At 45.2% G+C, this 13,371-nt stretch overlaps 1 protein-coding gene across 1 annotated transcript in view; it reads left to right on the top strand.

Moving 5' to 3' along the window:
* The window catches only part of LOC130247434 (1-phosphatidylinositol 4,5-bisphosphate phosphodiesterase beta-4-like), a 40,768-nt gene extending 28,271 nt beyond the window's left edge, over positions 1–12,497 (top strand). The window contains exons 6-13 of the mRNA XM_056480654.1: positions 2,675–2,818; positions 3,314–3,393; positions 3,953–4,006; positions 8,406–8,487; positions 8,697–8,797; positions 9,069–9,126; positions 9,829–9,937; positions 12,283–12,497. Of these exons, the coding sequence (XP_056336629.1) occupies positions 2,675–2,818; positions 3,314–3,393; positions 3,953–4,006; positions 8,406–8,487; positions 8,697–8,797; positions 9,069–9,126; positions 9,829–9,937; positions 12,283–12,497 (843 nt within the window). The remainder of the gene's footprint in view (positions 1–2,674; positions 2,819–3,313; positions 3,394–3,952; positions 4,007–8,405; positions 8,488–8,696; positions 8,798–9,068; positions 9,127–9,828; positions 9,938–12,282) is intronic.
* The last annotated feature ends 874 nt before the right edge of the window (positions 12,498–13,371 follow it).

Genomic DNA, 13,371 nt, shown 5'->3' with positions numbered 1-13,371 from the left:
TGTGTGTGTGTGTGTGTGTGTGTGTTTCACTGCTGCGCCCATCTGTAGTGTTTGACTAATACAGCAGCAGGAGGAACTGACTGAACGGATCATTTACCTGTGTGCATGTACGCGTGTGTGTGTGTGTGTGTGTGTGTGTGTGTGTGTGTGTGTGTGTGTGTGTCCTCCGTTAACTCAAACCGTCTCTCTAAGCTCCGCCTCTCTGAGGGCCTGCTCTGATTGGTCAGCTGTGTCAGTGTTCCTCTATTGATCAGGATCTGCACTGACTGAAGCTCCTCCTCTTCCCTGTAGCGTGTCCGACTGCTCTGTGAGCTGCTGTTGGTGTGTGTGTGTGTGTGTGTGTGTGTGCGTGCGTGTGCTGGAGTGTGTTTTGTATTGTTTTCTTCATGTGTCTTGAGTTGTGCATCACTGAGGATCTTCAGAGACGGCTGGAGGTTTGATCAGTCTGAGAGATGCTGAGTTTCCACAGGTTCTGATGCTCTCCTGCTGTATGTACTGAAGGTTCTGAACAGACGCAGCGTCCAGGAGCAGATCCACCATGTGTCCGCATCTGCAGGCCTTTAATCCAATCAGCCAAGTTGTGTCGAAGTCAGACTAGCTCAACCACAACTTAAGAAATCAGACATTATGTCCGATTTCATGGCAATTAATGGCAAAATCTTAGAAGAGATCGTGCAAATTATGAAAACATCAACCTGCAGTCTGGACACGCTCCCCACATCATTCTTTAAAACGGTGTTGACCTGCTTAGAAATGGATCTTCTAAAAGTGGTAAATGCTTCACTTCTCTCAGGGATTTTTCCTAACTCACTTAAAACTGCAGTTGTTAAACCCCTCTTGAAGAAGAGCAACCTGGATAACACCATATTGAGCAATTACAGGCCCATCTCAAATCTCCCTTTCATTGGCAAAATCATTGAACAAGTTGTTTTTAACCAGGTTAACAAGTTCCTAAACTACAAGGGGTGTTTAGACAATTATCAATCTGGTTTCAGACCACATCACAGTACAGAGAGCGCCCTTATAAAGATAATCAATGACATCCGCCTAAATACAGATTCAGTCAAACTAACAGTGCTGGTACTGCTCGATCTCAGTGCCGCATTTGACACTGTCGATCACAGCATACTTCTGGATAGGCTGGAAAACTGGGTTGGGCTGTCTGGGACGGTCCTCAAATGGTTCAGATCTTACCTTGAAGGGAGAGGTTACTATGTCAGTATAGGTGATCATATGTCGAGGTGGACACCCATGACATGTGGAGTCCCACAAGGCTCGATTCTGGCACCTCTCCTGTTCAACCTTTATATGCTCCATCTGAGCCAAATAATGAGAAAGAACCAAATCTCCTACCACAGCTATGCTGATGACACTCAGATCTACCTAGCCTTACTGCCTAATGACTACAGCCCCATTGACACCCTCTGCCAATGTATTGATGAAATTAACAATTGGATGTGCCAAAACTTTCTTCAGTTAAACAAAGAGAAAACTGAAGTCATTGCGTTTGGGAACAGAGATGAGGTTCTCAAGGTGAATGCGTACCTTGGCTCTAAGGGTCAAACAACAAAACATAAGGTCAAGAATCTTGGTGTGATTCTGGAGTCAGATCTGAGTTTTAATAGTCATATCAAAGCAGTTAGTAAATCAGCATACTATCATCTCAAAAACATTGCAGGAATTAGATGCTTTGTTTCCAGTGAAGACTTAGAGAAACTTGTTCATGCTTTTATCAGCAGCAGGGTGGATTACTGTAAAGGCCTCCTCACTGTCCTTCCCAAAAAGGTAGTCAGACAGAACGCTGCGGCCAGAATTCTGACCAGAACCAGGAAATCAGAGCACATCACACCTGTCCTCAGGTCTCTACACTGGCTCCCAGTTACATTCAGAATAGATTTTAAAGTATTATTACTGGTCTATAAATCACTAAATGGCCTAGGACCTCAATACATTACAGATATGCTCACTGAATACAAACCTAACAGATCACTCAGATCTTTAGGATCAAATAACTAGAAACTCCCAAGAGTTCAGTCAGAGCAGGGGAAATCAGCTACTAACAGCGCCCCCTGCTGCTGGAATCAGCTTCCAGAAATGATCAGATGTGCTCCAACATTAGGCACATTCACATCAAGACTGAACACACATCTGTTTAGCTGTGCCTTTACTGAATGAGCACTGTGCTACGTCCGACAGATCGAACTACTATGTTTTTCTCTTCTTTTTAATTCTTTTATAACACATTTTATCAGCTTTTATTTAATTTTATTTCTATTTTTACCATTTCTATTATTTGTTTTTATTTCTCTTATACTTGTTTCTTTTATTCCTGTTTATGTAAAGCACTTTGAATTGCCACTGTGTATGAAATGTGCTATAAATGTGCTATAACTTGGCTTGCCTTGCCTTGCCTTTAATAACACCTCTATTAATGCTCTCAAGACGTTTCACACACAGAAATATTTCACACACACACAGAATGTTTCCTCTGAAGTGTTGTAGGTGGGATGTGCTCTGTCTGCAGTCGTCCTCCTCCTGTGAGTCCGAGTGTCTCTAATAAACCAGACGCTTTTACAGCTTCAGAATGTTAGAGGACGTGTTGTCATGTAGCGCTGACTCTGAAGCACTGCTGTGTGTGTGTGTGTGGTGTGTGCGTGTGTGTGTGTTCCTGCAGGACTCTAAGATCCTGGCGTGTCTGGAGGCTGCAGGCAGGAGTGAGGCGGATCTGGACGGACGCATCATCTGTGTGTGCAGCGGTCCAGACCTGGTCAACCTCAGCTTCATGTACATGGTGACGGACAACACGGATACAGCCAAGGTGACCGTCACCATGGCAACACATGTGACCCGGACACACATGCAAACACACATGACCGCACACACACCTCTGTCCCAGTCCTGGTCAGGGTTCTGTCTTTCTCCTTGAGAAACTCTTACATCTTTCAGTCTGGCTGTGATAATGACTTTAATAACAGCAGCTATAAGAGTTACTGTGCCTACAGAACAAACCACTGCCCTACAGTCACCTGCCTAATTAACCTAATGAACACAGTTACGCCTGTCAATCACACTTTAAGCTCGAATAATAAGTGTGTGTGTGTGTGTGCGTGTGCGTGTGCGTGTGTGTGTGCGTGTGCTTGTGTGCGCGTGTGTGTGTGTGTGCGTGCGTGTGTGTGTGTGTGTGTGTGTGCGTGTGTGTGTGTGTGTGTGCGCGTGTGTGTGTGTGTGTGTGTGTGTGCGTGTGTGTGTGTGTGTGCGTGCGTGTGTGTGTGTGTGTGTGTGTGTGTGTGCGTGTGTGCGTGTGTGTTTGCAGAAATGGATGGAAGGTCTGAAATCTGTCATTCACAACTTCAAGGCTAATAATGTGTGTCCGATGACGTGCCTGAAGAAACAGTGAGTAGATCTGCTTAAAGATGAACAAACACAACACCACACTACACTACACAACACTACACTACACTACATTACACTACACAACACTGTACAACACCACACTACACTACACAACACTACACTACACTACATTACACTACACAACACTGTACAACACCACACTACACTACACAACACTACACTACACTACACTACTCAACACAACACCACACTGTACAACACTACACTGCACTGCACAATGCTGCACTACAATGCACTAAACTACACTTCACTGCACTACACTACACTTCACAACACAACACTACACTACACTACACTACTCTATACTACACTACACAACACTACACAACACTACACTACTCTATACTGCACTACACTACTGTACACTGCACTACATTTCGCAATACACACCTTTGTGCATTAACAATTGGGGTGAAACAGTACAGTATACACCGTATTAATGAACATCACTGTATTGATAAACATCAGCGTATTGATAAACATCAGCGTATTGATAAACATCAGCATATTGATTAACTTTCTCTGCTTTTCTCTGTAGCTGGATGAGACTGTCCTTCCTGACCAATGTTAATGGGAAAATCCCTGTGCGCGGGTGAGTTTCTCTGTAATGTTAGTCTGATCTGGGGTCTGTACATCACTTATATTACTCAGTTAGCTGGATCTGATTATTGATGATTTTACATTATCTGGGATATTTTCCAAACTCAGAGTTTATGACCGTAGGTAAGAGTAGGAATGTTGATCAGTAAATCCAGAGTTTTTTATTTCGCCAAAGCCGCCTGTCAATCTCACACTCCATCCTTTCCTCACTGGTGAACTAAACCCAGAGATACCTGAACTCCTCCACCTGGAGATGGCAGGTCACCTTTCTCCAGTAGAGCACCACAGTCTCGAATATGGAGCTGCTGATCTTCATCCACACAGCAGCAGACCGCTCCAGTGCTTGCTGGAGCTCCAGGTCTGATTGAGGCAACAGGACAACATGACCAACACCTTCTCTAGGTCCACAAAACACATGTGGGCTGGACAGGCAAATTCCCATGAACATTTGAGCAAGCGAGTGAGAGTATAGAGCTGCTCCAGTGTTCACAGTCTGAACGAAACCCAGAGACATGAGGTGCTCAGAGTGGATGTCATCTACTGTGGACCTGGCAGACTCCCTCAGTGCCCTCAGTTTGAGATGAGTCCATCTCTGTGTCTCTGTCTCTGCTTCCTTAATGGAAGACATGTCACGGCGGACATGTCAGTGGGACCTGCACTACAGAGGAGATCCACAGATTTACATTCCACTGTCCAACAACAGGACTCCTTCAATTTCACAGCATCCTTTACTTTCTACATCTCTGCAGATCCAACTCACCACCTGTTGGAGATTAGTTGATAGCTCTGCTGGAGACACTGACCAGTGCAGAGGTCCAACAACATTCGGGTTCAGATCAGGAAGGCTGTTTCTCAGAGGTACTCCAAGTCCCCCAGTAGAGCAACAGATTCCCCAGTCTGAGTACCTTCCAGCACCTTCCTGAGGACTCTAAGAAGTCCGGGAACTCTACACTGGTGTTCGACTCTGACCTGGAGGCGCAGGGATGCAATGCTCTTCCAAAAAGTCCAACACATATAGCTGAACCTCCTCTCACTGTGGGCAACTCCAGAGTAGAGGAGAGTCCAACCCTTCTGAAGAAGCTGAGCTCCAGAGCCTGAGCTGTGTGTGGAGGAGAGACAGACTATCTCCATTCAGTACCTCCATTAACCTCCCGCACAGGCTCAGGCTTGAGGCCCCAGTGGGGGGACACTACCCGCACCAGAGCCAGTTGATTGGGTCATTGTGGTCCTGACCTTCCTCCACCACCCGTTCCACAGTGCGGGAGTCCCTCACAGCTACCTCTGCAGGTGGATGGTCTACAGGTGTATGGTCCTGAATCTCTCCTTCAAGCTGAGCCTGCAGGGTTCCATGGGGAAATACCCATCCACCATTTAATTTTGATCATAAGGGGTAATTGAACCACACTTAGTCTCACACTTAGGCGTAGTCTGACAATATATCTCATAGATCATCCAGACACTCAAACCCCTTCACCGTGGTAAGGTGGCTGTTCGTGGAGAGGTGTTAATTAATATTATTATAATAACTGCTGTACTCTTGACTGTACAAATAGCCTACAACAAATGTGGAAAGTTATTGCATGTACTTTTTAACAAACCATTTCAATTACTATGAATTTCATCTAATTTTGCTCACATGAGCTATTATTGAATATTAATCAGATTATGTCATTACCCTGCTGTCGTCAGCCAATCACTGGACTGCTGATCATGATTGAGCATAGCAAGATCTGCCCTTCACAATGAACCGCAGCACTCGCAGTGATCTCAGATCAGTTCATCCAGATCATTTATTCTAATTTGATTCACAAACTTGTTTGAAAAGCCAACTTAGCTAAAGGCCGGTTATCACGACTAAAAGATCCAGGATATGCTTAGATTGTTTAGGAGAAAGATTAAGGACAGACCCCAGATTTGTTGGTCTGGTCTGATCTAATAATCTGATTTGATCTGTTAATCTGATCTGATCTGTTAGTCTGATCTGATCTGTTCGTCTGATTTGATCTGTTCATCTGATTTGATCTGTTAGTCTGATTTGATCTGTTAGTCTGATTTAATCTGTTAGTCTGATCTGATCTGTTAGTCTGATCTGATCTGTTAGTCTGATCTGATCTGTTCGTCTGATTTGATCTGTTCATCTGATTTGATCTGTTAGTCTGATTTGATCTGTTAGTCTGATTTGATCTGTTAGTCTGATCTGATCTGTTAGTCTGATTTGATCTGTTAGTCTGATTTAATCTGTTAGTCTGATCTGATCTGTTAGTCTGATCTGATCTGTTCATCTGATTTGATCTGTTCATCTGATTTGATCTGTTAGTCTGGTCTGATCTGTTCATCTGATTTGATCTGTTAGTCTGATTTGATCTGTTAGTCTGATTTAATCTGTTAGTCTGGTCTGATCTGTTCATCTGATTTGATCTGTTCATCTGATTTGATCTGTTAGTCTGATTTGATCTGTTAGTCTGATTTAATCTGTTAGTCTGATTTAATCTGTTAGTCTGATCTGATCTGTTAGTCTGATCTGATCTGTTCATCTGATTTGATCTGTTAGTCTGATTTGATCTGTTAGTCTGATCTGATCTGTTCATCTGATTTGATCTGTTCATCTGATTTGATCTGTTAGTCTGATCTGATCTGTTAGTCTGATCTGATCTGTTCATCTGATTTAATCTGTTAGTCTGATTTAATCTGTTAGTCTAATCTGATCTGTTCGTCTGATTTGATCTGTTAGTCTGATCTGATCTGTTAGTCTGATTTGATCTGTTAGTCTGATCTGATCTGTTCATCTGATCTGATCTGTTCGTCTGATTTGATCTGTTAGTCTGATCTAATCTGTTAGTCTGATCTGATCTGTTCATCTGATTTGATCTGTTAGTCTGATTTGATCTGTTAGTCTGATCTGATCTGTTAGTCTGATTTGATCTGTTAGTCTGATTTAATCTGTTAGTCTGATCTGTTAGTCTGATTTAATCTGTTAGTCTGATCTGTTCATCTGATTTAATCTGTTAGTCTGATTTAATCTGTTAGTCTGATCTGATCTGTCCATCTGATTTGATCTGTTAGTCTGATTTGATCTGTTAGTCTGATCTGATCTGTTCATCTGATTTGATCTGTTAGTCTGATTTGATCTGTTAGTCTGGTCTGATCTGTTCATCTGATTTAATCTGTTAGTCTGATTTAATCTGTTAGTCTGATCTGATCTGTTCATCTGATTTGATCTGTTAGTCTGATTTGATCTGTTAGTCTGGTCTGATCTGTTCATCTGATTTAATCTATTAGTCTGATCTGATCTGTTCATCTGATTTGATCTGTTAGTCTGATTTGATCTGTTAGTCTGGTCTGATCTGTTCATCTGATTTAATCTGTTTAGTCTGATTTAATCTGTTAGTCTGATCTGTTCATCTGATTTAATCTGTTAGTCTGATTTAATCTGTTAGTCTGGTCTGATCTGTTCATCTGATTTGATCTGTTAGTCTGATTTGATCTGTTCATCTGATCTGATCAGTTAGTCTGATTTGATCTGTTAGTCTGATTTGATCTGTTAGTCTGATCTGATCTGTTCATCTGATTTGATCTGTTAGTCTGATTTGATCTGTTAGTCTGGTCTGATCTGTTCATCTGATTTAATCTGTTAGTCTGATTTAATCTGTTAGTCTGATCTGATCTGTTCATCTGATTTGATCTGTTAGTCTGATTTGATCTGTTAGTCTGGTCTGATCTGTTCATCTGATTTAATCTGTTAGTCTGATCTGATCTGTTCATCTGATTTGATCTGTTAGTCTGATTTGATCTGTTAGTCTGGTCTGATCTGTTCATCTGATTTAATCTGTTAGTCTGATTTAATCTGTTAGTCTGATCTGTTCATCTGATTTGATCTGTTAGTCTGATCTGTTCATCTGATTTGATCTGTTAGTCTGATTTGATCTGTTAGTCTGATCTGATCTGTTCATCTGATTTGATCTGTTAGTCTGATTTGATCTGTTAGTCTCATTTAATCTGTTAGTCTGATCTGTTCATCTGATTTGATCTGTTAGTCTGATTTGATCTGTTAGTCTGGTCTGATCTGTTCATCTGATTTAATCTGTTAGTCTGATTTAATCTGTTAGTCTGATCTGTTCATCTGATTTGATCTGTTAGTCTGATTTAATCTGTTAGTCTGATCTGATCTGTTCATCTGATTTAATCTGTTCATCTGATTTAATCTGTTAGTCTGATTTAATCTGTTAGTCTGGTCTGATCTGTTCATCTGATTTGATCTGTTAGTCTGATTTGATCTGTTAGTCTGATTTGATCTGTTAGTCTGATCTGATCTGTTCATCTGATCTGATCAGTTAGTCTGATCTGATCTGTTAGTCTGGTCTGATCTGTTGGTCTGGTCTGATCTCCTGCAGTATAACGCGGACATTCGGCTCAGGTAAAACGGAGAAGGGAATCTTCCAGGCGCTGAAGGAGCTCGGTCTGCCCAGCGGGAAGGTGAGCATACACACTCCTGACACCGAGGAACCCGAAAACCAGGATTGGGAGAAATTAATTCTGGGATTAAACAGAGCAGCTTTAGTGTTTGACTGTTTGAATAGTATGTGTGTGTGTGTGTGTGTGTGTGTGTGTGTGTGCGTGCGTGCGTGCGTGCGTGCATGCGTGCGTGGAGTTTGAAGCTGCTCTCTGCTGTGTGTGTGTTGCAGAATGATGAGATCGAGCATTCGGCCTTCACCTTCGACATCTTCTACGCTCTCACACAGAAAATCTGCCCTCGCACCGACATCGAGGAGCTCTTTAAGAAGATGTAAGTCCACTCGCTCCTCACCCTAACTAGTGCTCACTACAGAGCGACCCTAACGCTTCAGCAGTTCCACACTAACCCGTGTGTTTGACTAACGGTGGATTTATGGGTCAGCTGTGGGACAGAAGCTTCCTCCTCTCTCTCTCTCTCTCTCTCTCTCTCTCTCTCTCTCTCTCTCTCTCTCTCTCTCCCTCTCTCTCTCTCTCTCTCTCTCTCTGTCTCTCGCTAATGTTGATTAACCAAACCCAATCTCTTCTGCTCGATTTCTTTGCAGCAACGGAGACAAAAGTGATTATTTAACGGTAGAGCAGTTAGTCAGCTTTCTGAATGAAGTAAGCTCTTTATCTTCATTTATTAACTGTGTGTGTGTGTGTCTCTCTGTGTGTGTGTCTCTGTGTGTCTGCATGCGCCCCAGTGTGTGTGTGTGTGTGGGAGAGCTGTGCTTTGCTTGTGTGTGTGTGTGTGTGTGTGTGTGTTGTTTTGCATGTGCATGTCTGCTGTCTGTCCACGAGTGTGTGTGGTGTATAATGTGGTAAATGGTGTGTTGTGTAACTCCGGCCTGTGTTGTTGCTCCGTCTGCTGTAATATGAGTTATCTGCTGTGTGGACACACACTGCGCTTTATTAACTTTGGAAAAATATGCCCTCATAAGGGTAAAAAATGTGTGTGTGTGTGTGTGTGTGTGTGTGTGTGTGTGTGTGTGTGTGTGTGTGTGTGTGTGTGTGTGTGCGTGTGCTCCAGTGAGTCTGTGTTTTGTGTCAGCAAGGGACAGATGAACTGTAGACTAATGAAGACATCTCTGGGGACCTGTGTGTGTGTGTGTGTGTGTGTGTGTATGAGAGAGAAAGAGTCTGAGGATCTGTGTGTGTGTGTCTCAGAGGACTTCCTTTTGTGTGTGTGCGTGTGTGTGACTGAGGACCTGTGTGCGTATCTGAGCACCTGTATGTGTCTGTGAGGATCTGTGTGTGTATGTCTGAGCAGCAGTGCCTCCAGCGTCTCACTCCATACGTGTGTGTATGTGTGTTCTCCTACAGAACCAGCGGGACCCCCGGCTCAATGAGATCCTCTTCCCCTTTTATGAAGCCAAACGGGTCACACAGATCATCGAGAAATACGAGAGAGACGGCGAGCTGAAGAAGAGAGGTAAAGGAGAGAAAGCAGAGCAGACGAGCGATCAGTGTGTGTGTGCTGCCCTCTAGTGGACACACCGCGTCAGTTCACACACACACACACAGACAGTGGGCAGATAGACTGGTGCGCAGCTCCTGATGTACTCTTATCTTAAACACTGTTATTATATGACAGAAGAGCTCTGAGTGGCTCTGTCTCTAATGGAGCTCTTCATCCACACTCGCTGGCCTTCACACTTACTGTATTTCCACTGTGGTGATGATCTGCTCTCCTGTCTGCCGGACACACACCTTCAGCTTCAGGGCATTTAATAACACTTCAAATCTGACTAATAATGCTTGGAGAATCTGACCACTCAGCAGCAGGGGGCAGCAGTGCTCATCAGTGGGCAGCAGTGCTCATCAGTGGTCATCAGTAGGTAGCTGTGGTCATCAGTGGGCAGCAGTGGTTATCAGTGGGCAGCAGTGCTCATCAGTGGTCATCAGTAGGTAGCTGTGGTCATCAGTGGGCAGCAGTGGTTATTAGTGGGCAGCAGTGGTCATCAGTGGGCAGCAGTGGTTATCAGGGGTCATCAGTAGGTAGCTGTGGTCATCAGTGGGCAGCAGTGGTTATCAGGGGTCATCAGTAGGTAGCTGTGGTCATCAGTGGGCAGCAGTGGTTATCAGGGGTCATCAGTAGGTAGCTGTGGTCATCAGTGGGCAGCAGTGGTTATCAGGGGTCATCAGTGGGCAGCAGTGATCATCAGTGGGTAGCTGTGGTCATCAGTGGGCAGCAGTGGTTATCAGGGGTCATCAGTGGGCAGCAGTGATCATCAGTGGGTAGCTGTGGTTATCAGTGGGCAGCAGTGCTCATCAGTGGTCATCAGTAGGTAGCAGTGGTCCATCAGTGGTCATCAGTAGGTAGCTGTGGTCATCAGTGGGCAGCAGTGGTTATCAGGGGTCATCAGTGGGCAGCAGTGATCATCAGTGGGTAGCTGTGGTTATCAGTGGACAGCAGTGGTTATCAGGGGTCATCAGTGGGCAGCAGTGGTCATCAGTGGGCAGCAGTGGTCATCAGTGGGTAGCTGTAGTTATCAGTGGGCAGCAGTGGTCCATCAGTGGTCATCAATGGGTAGCAGTGGTTATTAATGGTCATCAGTAGGCAGCAGTGGGTATCAGTAGGCAGCACTGGTTATCAGTAGGCACCAGCGGGCAGCAGTGGTTATCAGTAGGCAGCAGTGGTCATCAGTAGGCAGCAGTGGTCATCAGTAGGCAGCAGTGGTCATTAGTAGGCAGCAGTAGTTATCAGTAGGCCGCAGCAGGCAGCAGTAGGCAGCAGTGGTTATCAGTGGTCATCAGTAGGTAGAAATGGTTATCAGTAGGCAGCAGTAGTTATCAGTAGGCAGCAGCAGGCAGCAGTGGTTATCAGTGGTCATCAGTAGGTAGCAATGGTTATCAGTAGGCAGCAGTGGTCATCAGTAGGCAGCAGTGGTCATTAGTAGGCAGCAGTAGTAATCAGTAGGCAGCAGCAGGCAGCAGTAGGCAGCAGTGGTTATCAGTGGTCATCAGTAGGTAGCAATGGTTATCAGTAGGCAGCAGTGGTCATCAGTAGGCAGCAGTGGTCATTAGTAGGCAGCAGTAGTTATCAGTAGGCAGCAGTAGGCAGCAGTGGGTATCAGTAGGCAGCAGTGGTCATGAGTAGGCAGCAGTGGTCATCAGTAGGCAGCAGTGATTATCAGTAGGCAGCAGCAGGCAGCAGTAGGCAGCAGTGGTTATCAGTGGTCATCAGTAGGTAACAATGGTTATCAGTAGGCAGCAGTGGTCATCAGTAGGCAGCAGGCAGCAGTAGGCAGCAGTGGGTATCAGTAGGCAGCAGTGGTCATGAGTAGGCAGCAGTGGTTATCAGTAGGCAGCAGGCAGCAGTAGGCAGCAGTGGGTATCAGTAGGCAGCAGTGGTCATGAGTAGGCAGCAGTGGTTATCAGTAGGCAGCAGGCAGCAGTAGGCAGCAGTGGGTATCAGTAGGCAGCAGTGGTCATGAGTAGGCAGCAGTGGTTATCAGTAGGCAGCAGTAGTTATCAGTAGGCAGCAGCAGGCAGCAGTAGGCAGCAGTGGTTATCAGTGGTCATCAGTAGGTAACAATGGTTATCAGTAGGCAGCAGTGGTCATCAGTGGGCAGCAGTGGTCATCAGTTGGCAGCAGTGGTCATCAGTAGGCCGCAGTGGTCATCAGTAGGCAGCAGTAGTTATCAGTAGGCAGCAGCAGGCAGCAGTAGGCAGCAGTGGTTATCAGTGGTCATCAGTAGGTAGTAATGGTTATCAGTAGGCAGCAGTGGTCATCAGTAGGACTGATGCTCAGTGTGACTCTGCTCTGCTCTTCAGGCCGGATGTCCAGTGATGGGTTCTGTCGGTACCTGATGTCGGATGAGAACGCTCCGGTGTTCCTGGACCGGCTGGACCTCTGCCAGGAGATGGAGCATCCGCTGGCACACTACTTCATCAGCTCCTCACACAACACTTACCTGACCGGGCGCCAGTTCGGCGGGAAGTCCTCAGTGGAGATGTACAGACAGGTGCTGCTGTCCGGCTGCAGGTAATACGTGTGTGTGTGTGTGTGTGTGTGTGTGTGTGTGTGTGTGTGCGTGCGTGTGTGCGTGTGTGCGTGTGTGCGTGTGTACAGGTTTAGCTATATACTCTGTTATGTATTGAGAAATCTAAATGACCCAGTAGTGTTGAGGTGTCACTGCTCCTCACTCACTAACAGTGCTTCATGATCCTCCAGCAGATGTGTTCCTCCGTCTCTGAGGATGTGCAGCTCTTTCTGTGAGGGTTGGGTTAGGGTTAGGGCAGGGATCCTGGATGGCCAGTGTCCTGCATAGTCTAGCTCTGTCTCTGATGGAACACACCTGCCTGTAGCTGTGATCTGATTAGTGTGTTCATGCGTGTTTGATTAGTTTATGAGCAAAACTCTGCAGGACACACGGCGCTCCAGGACTGAGTTTGCCCATCCCAGGGTTAGGGTTAGGGTTAGGCCACAGACACTATCACTAACAGTGGAAGTCTGTATAATCTATATATATCCTGAGTAAGACACAGAAACAAACCTGTGTGTGTGTGTGTGTGTGTGTGTGTGTGTGTGTGTGTTTGTACTGCTATCTTTGTGAGGACCAGCATGGGTTTTTAACCTTTGGAGTGAGGACATTTTTGCAAAGTGAGGACATTTTGCCCGGTCCTCACTTTTTTTTCACTGTAATGGCCTCTAGAGGGTGGAAATGGGCTTCCCTCAAAGTTTCAGAGAGGTCCTCAGATTGATGCCAAAACGAAAATAAAAGTGTGTGTAGGTCCCCCTGAATACACACACCGTTTGCTCTCTAGTGCCCCTAAAGCTTTTCTCAGGTACTGCACCATGATTTTTTTTACTCTCTAGCGCCCCCCCTTTTTTTTTAGATGTACTGCACCATGGTGTTTTTT

This window comes from Danio aesculapii, chromosome 20, assembly GCF_903798145.1.
Source record: "Danio aesculapii chromosome 20, fDanAes4.1, whole genome shotgun sequence".
NCBI classification, from domain to species: Eukaryota; Metazoa; Chordata; class Actinopteri; order Cypriniformes; family Danionidae; genus Danio; species Danio aesculapii.
The sequence above is the reverse complement of the archived record's forward strand: the minus strand, read 5'-3'. Positions and strand labels throughout refer to the sequence as shown.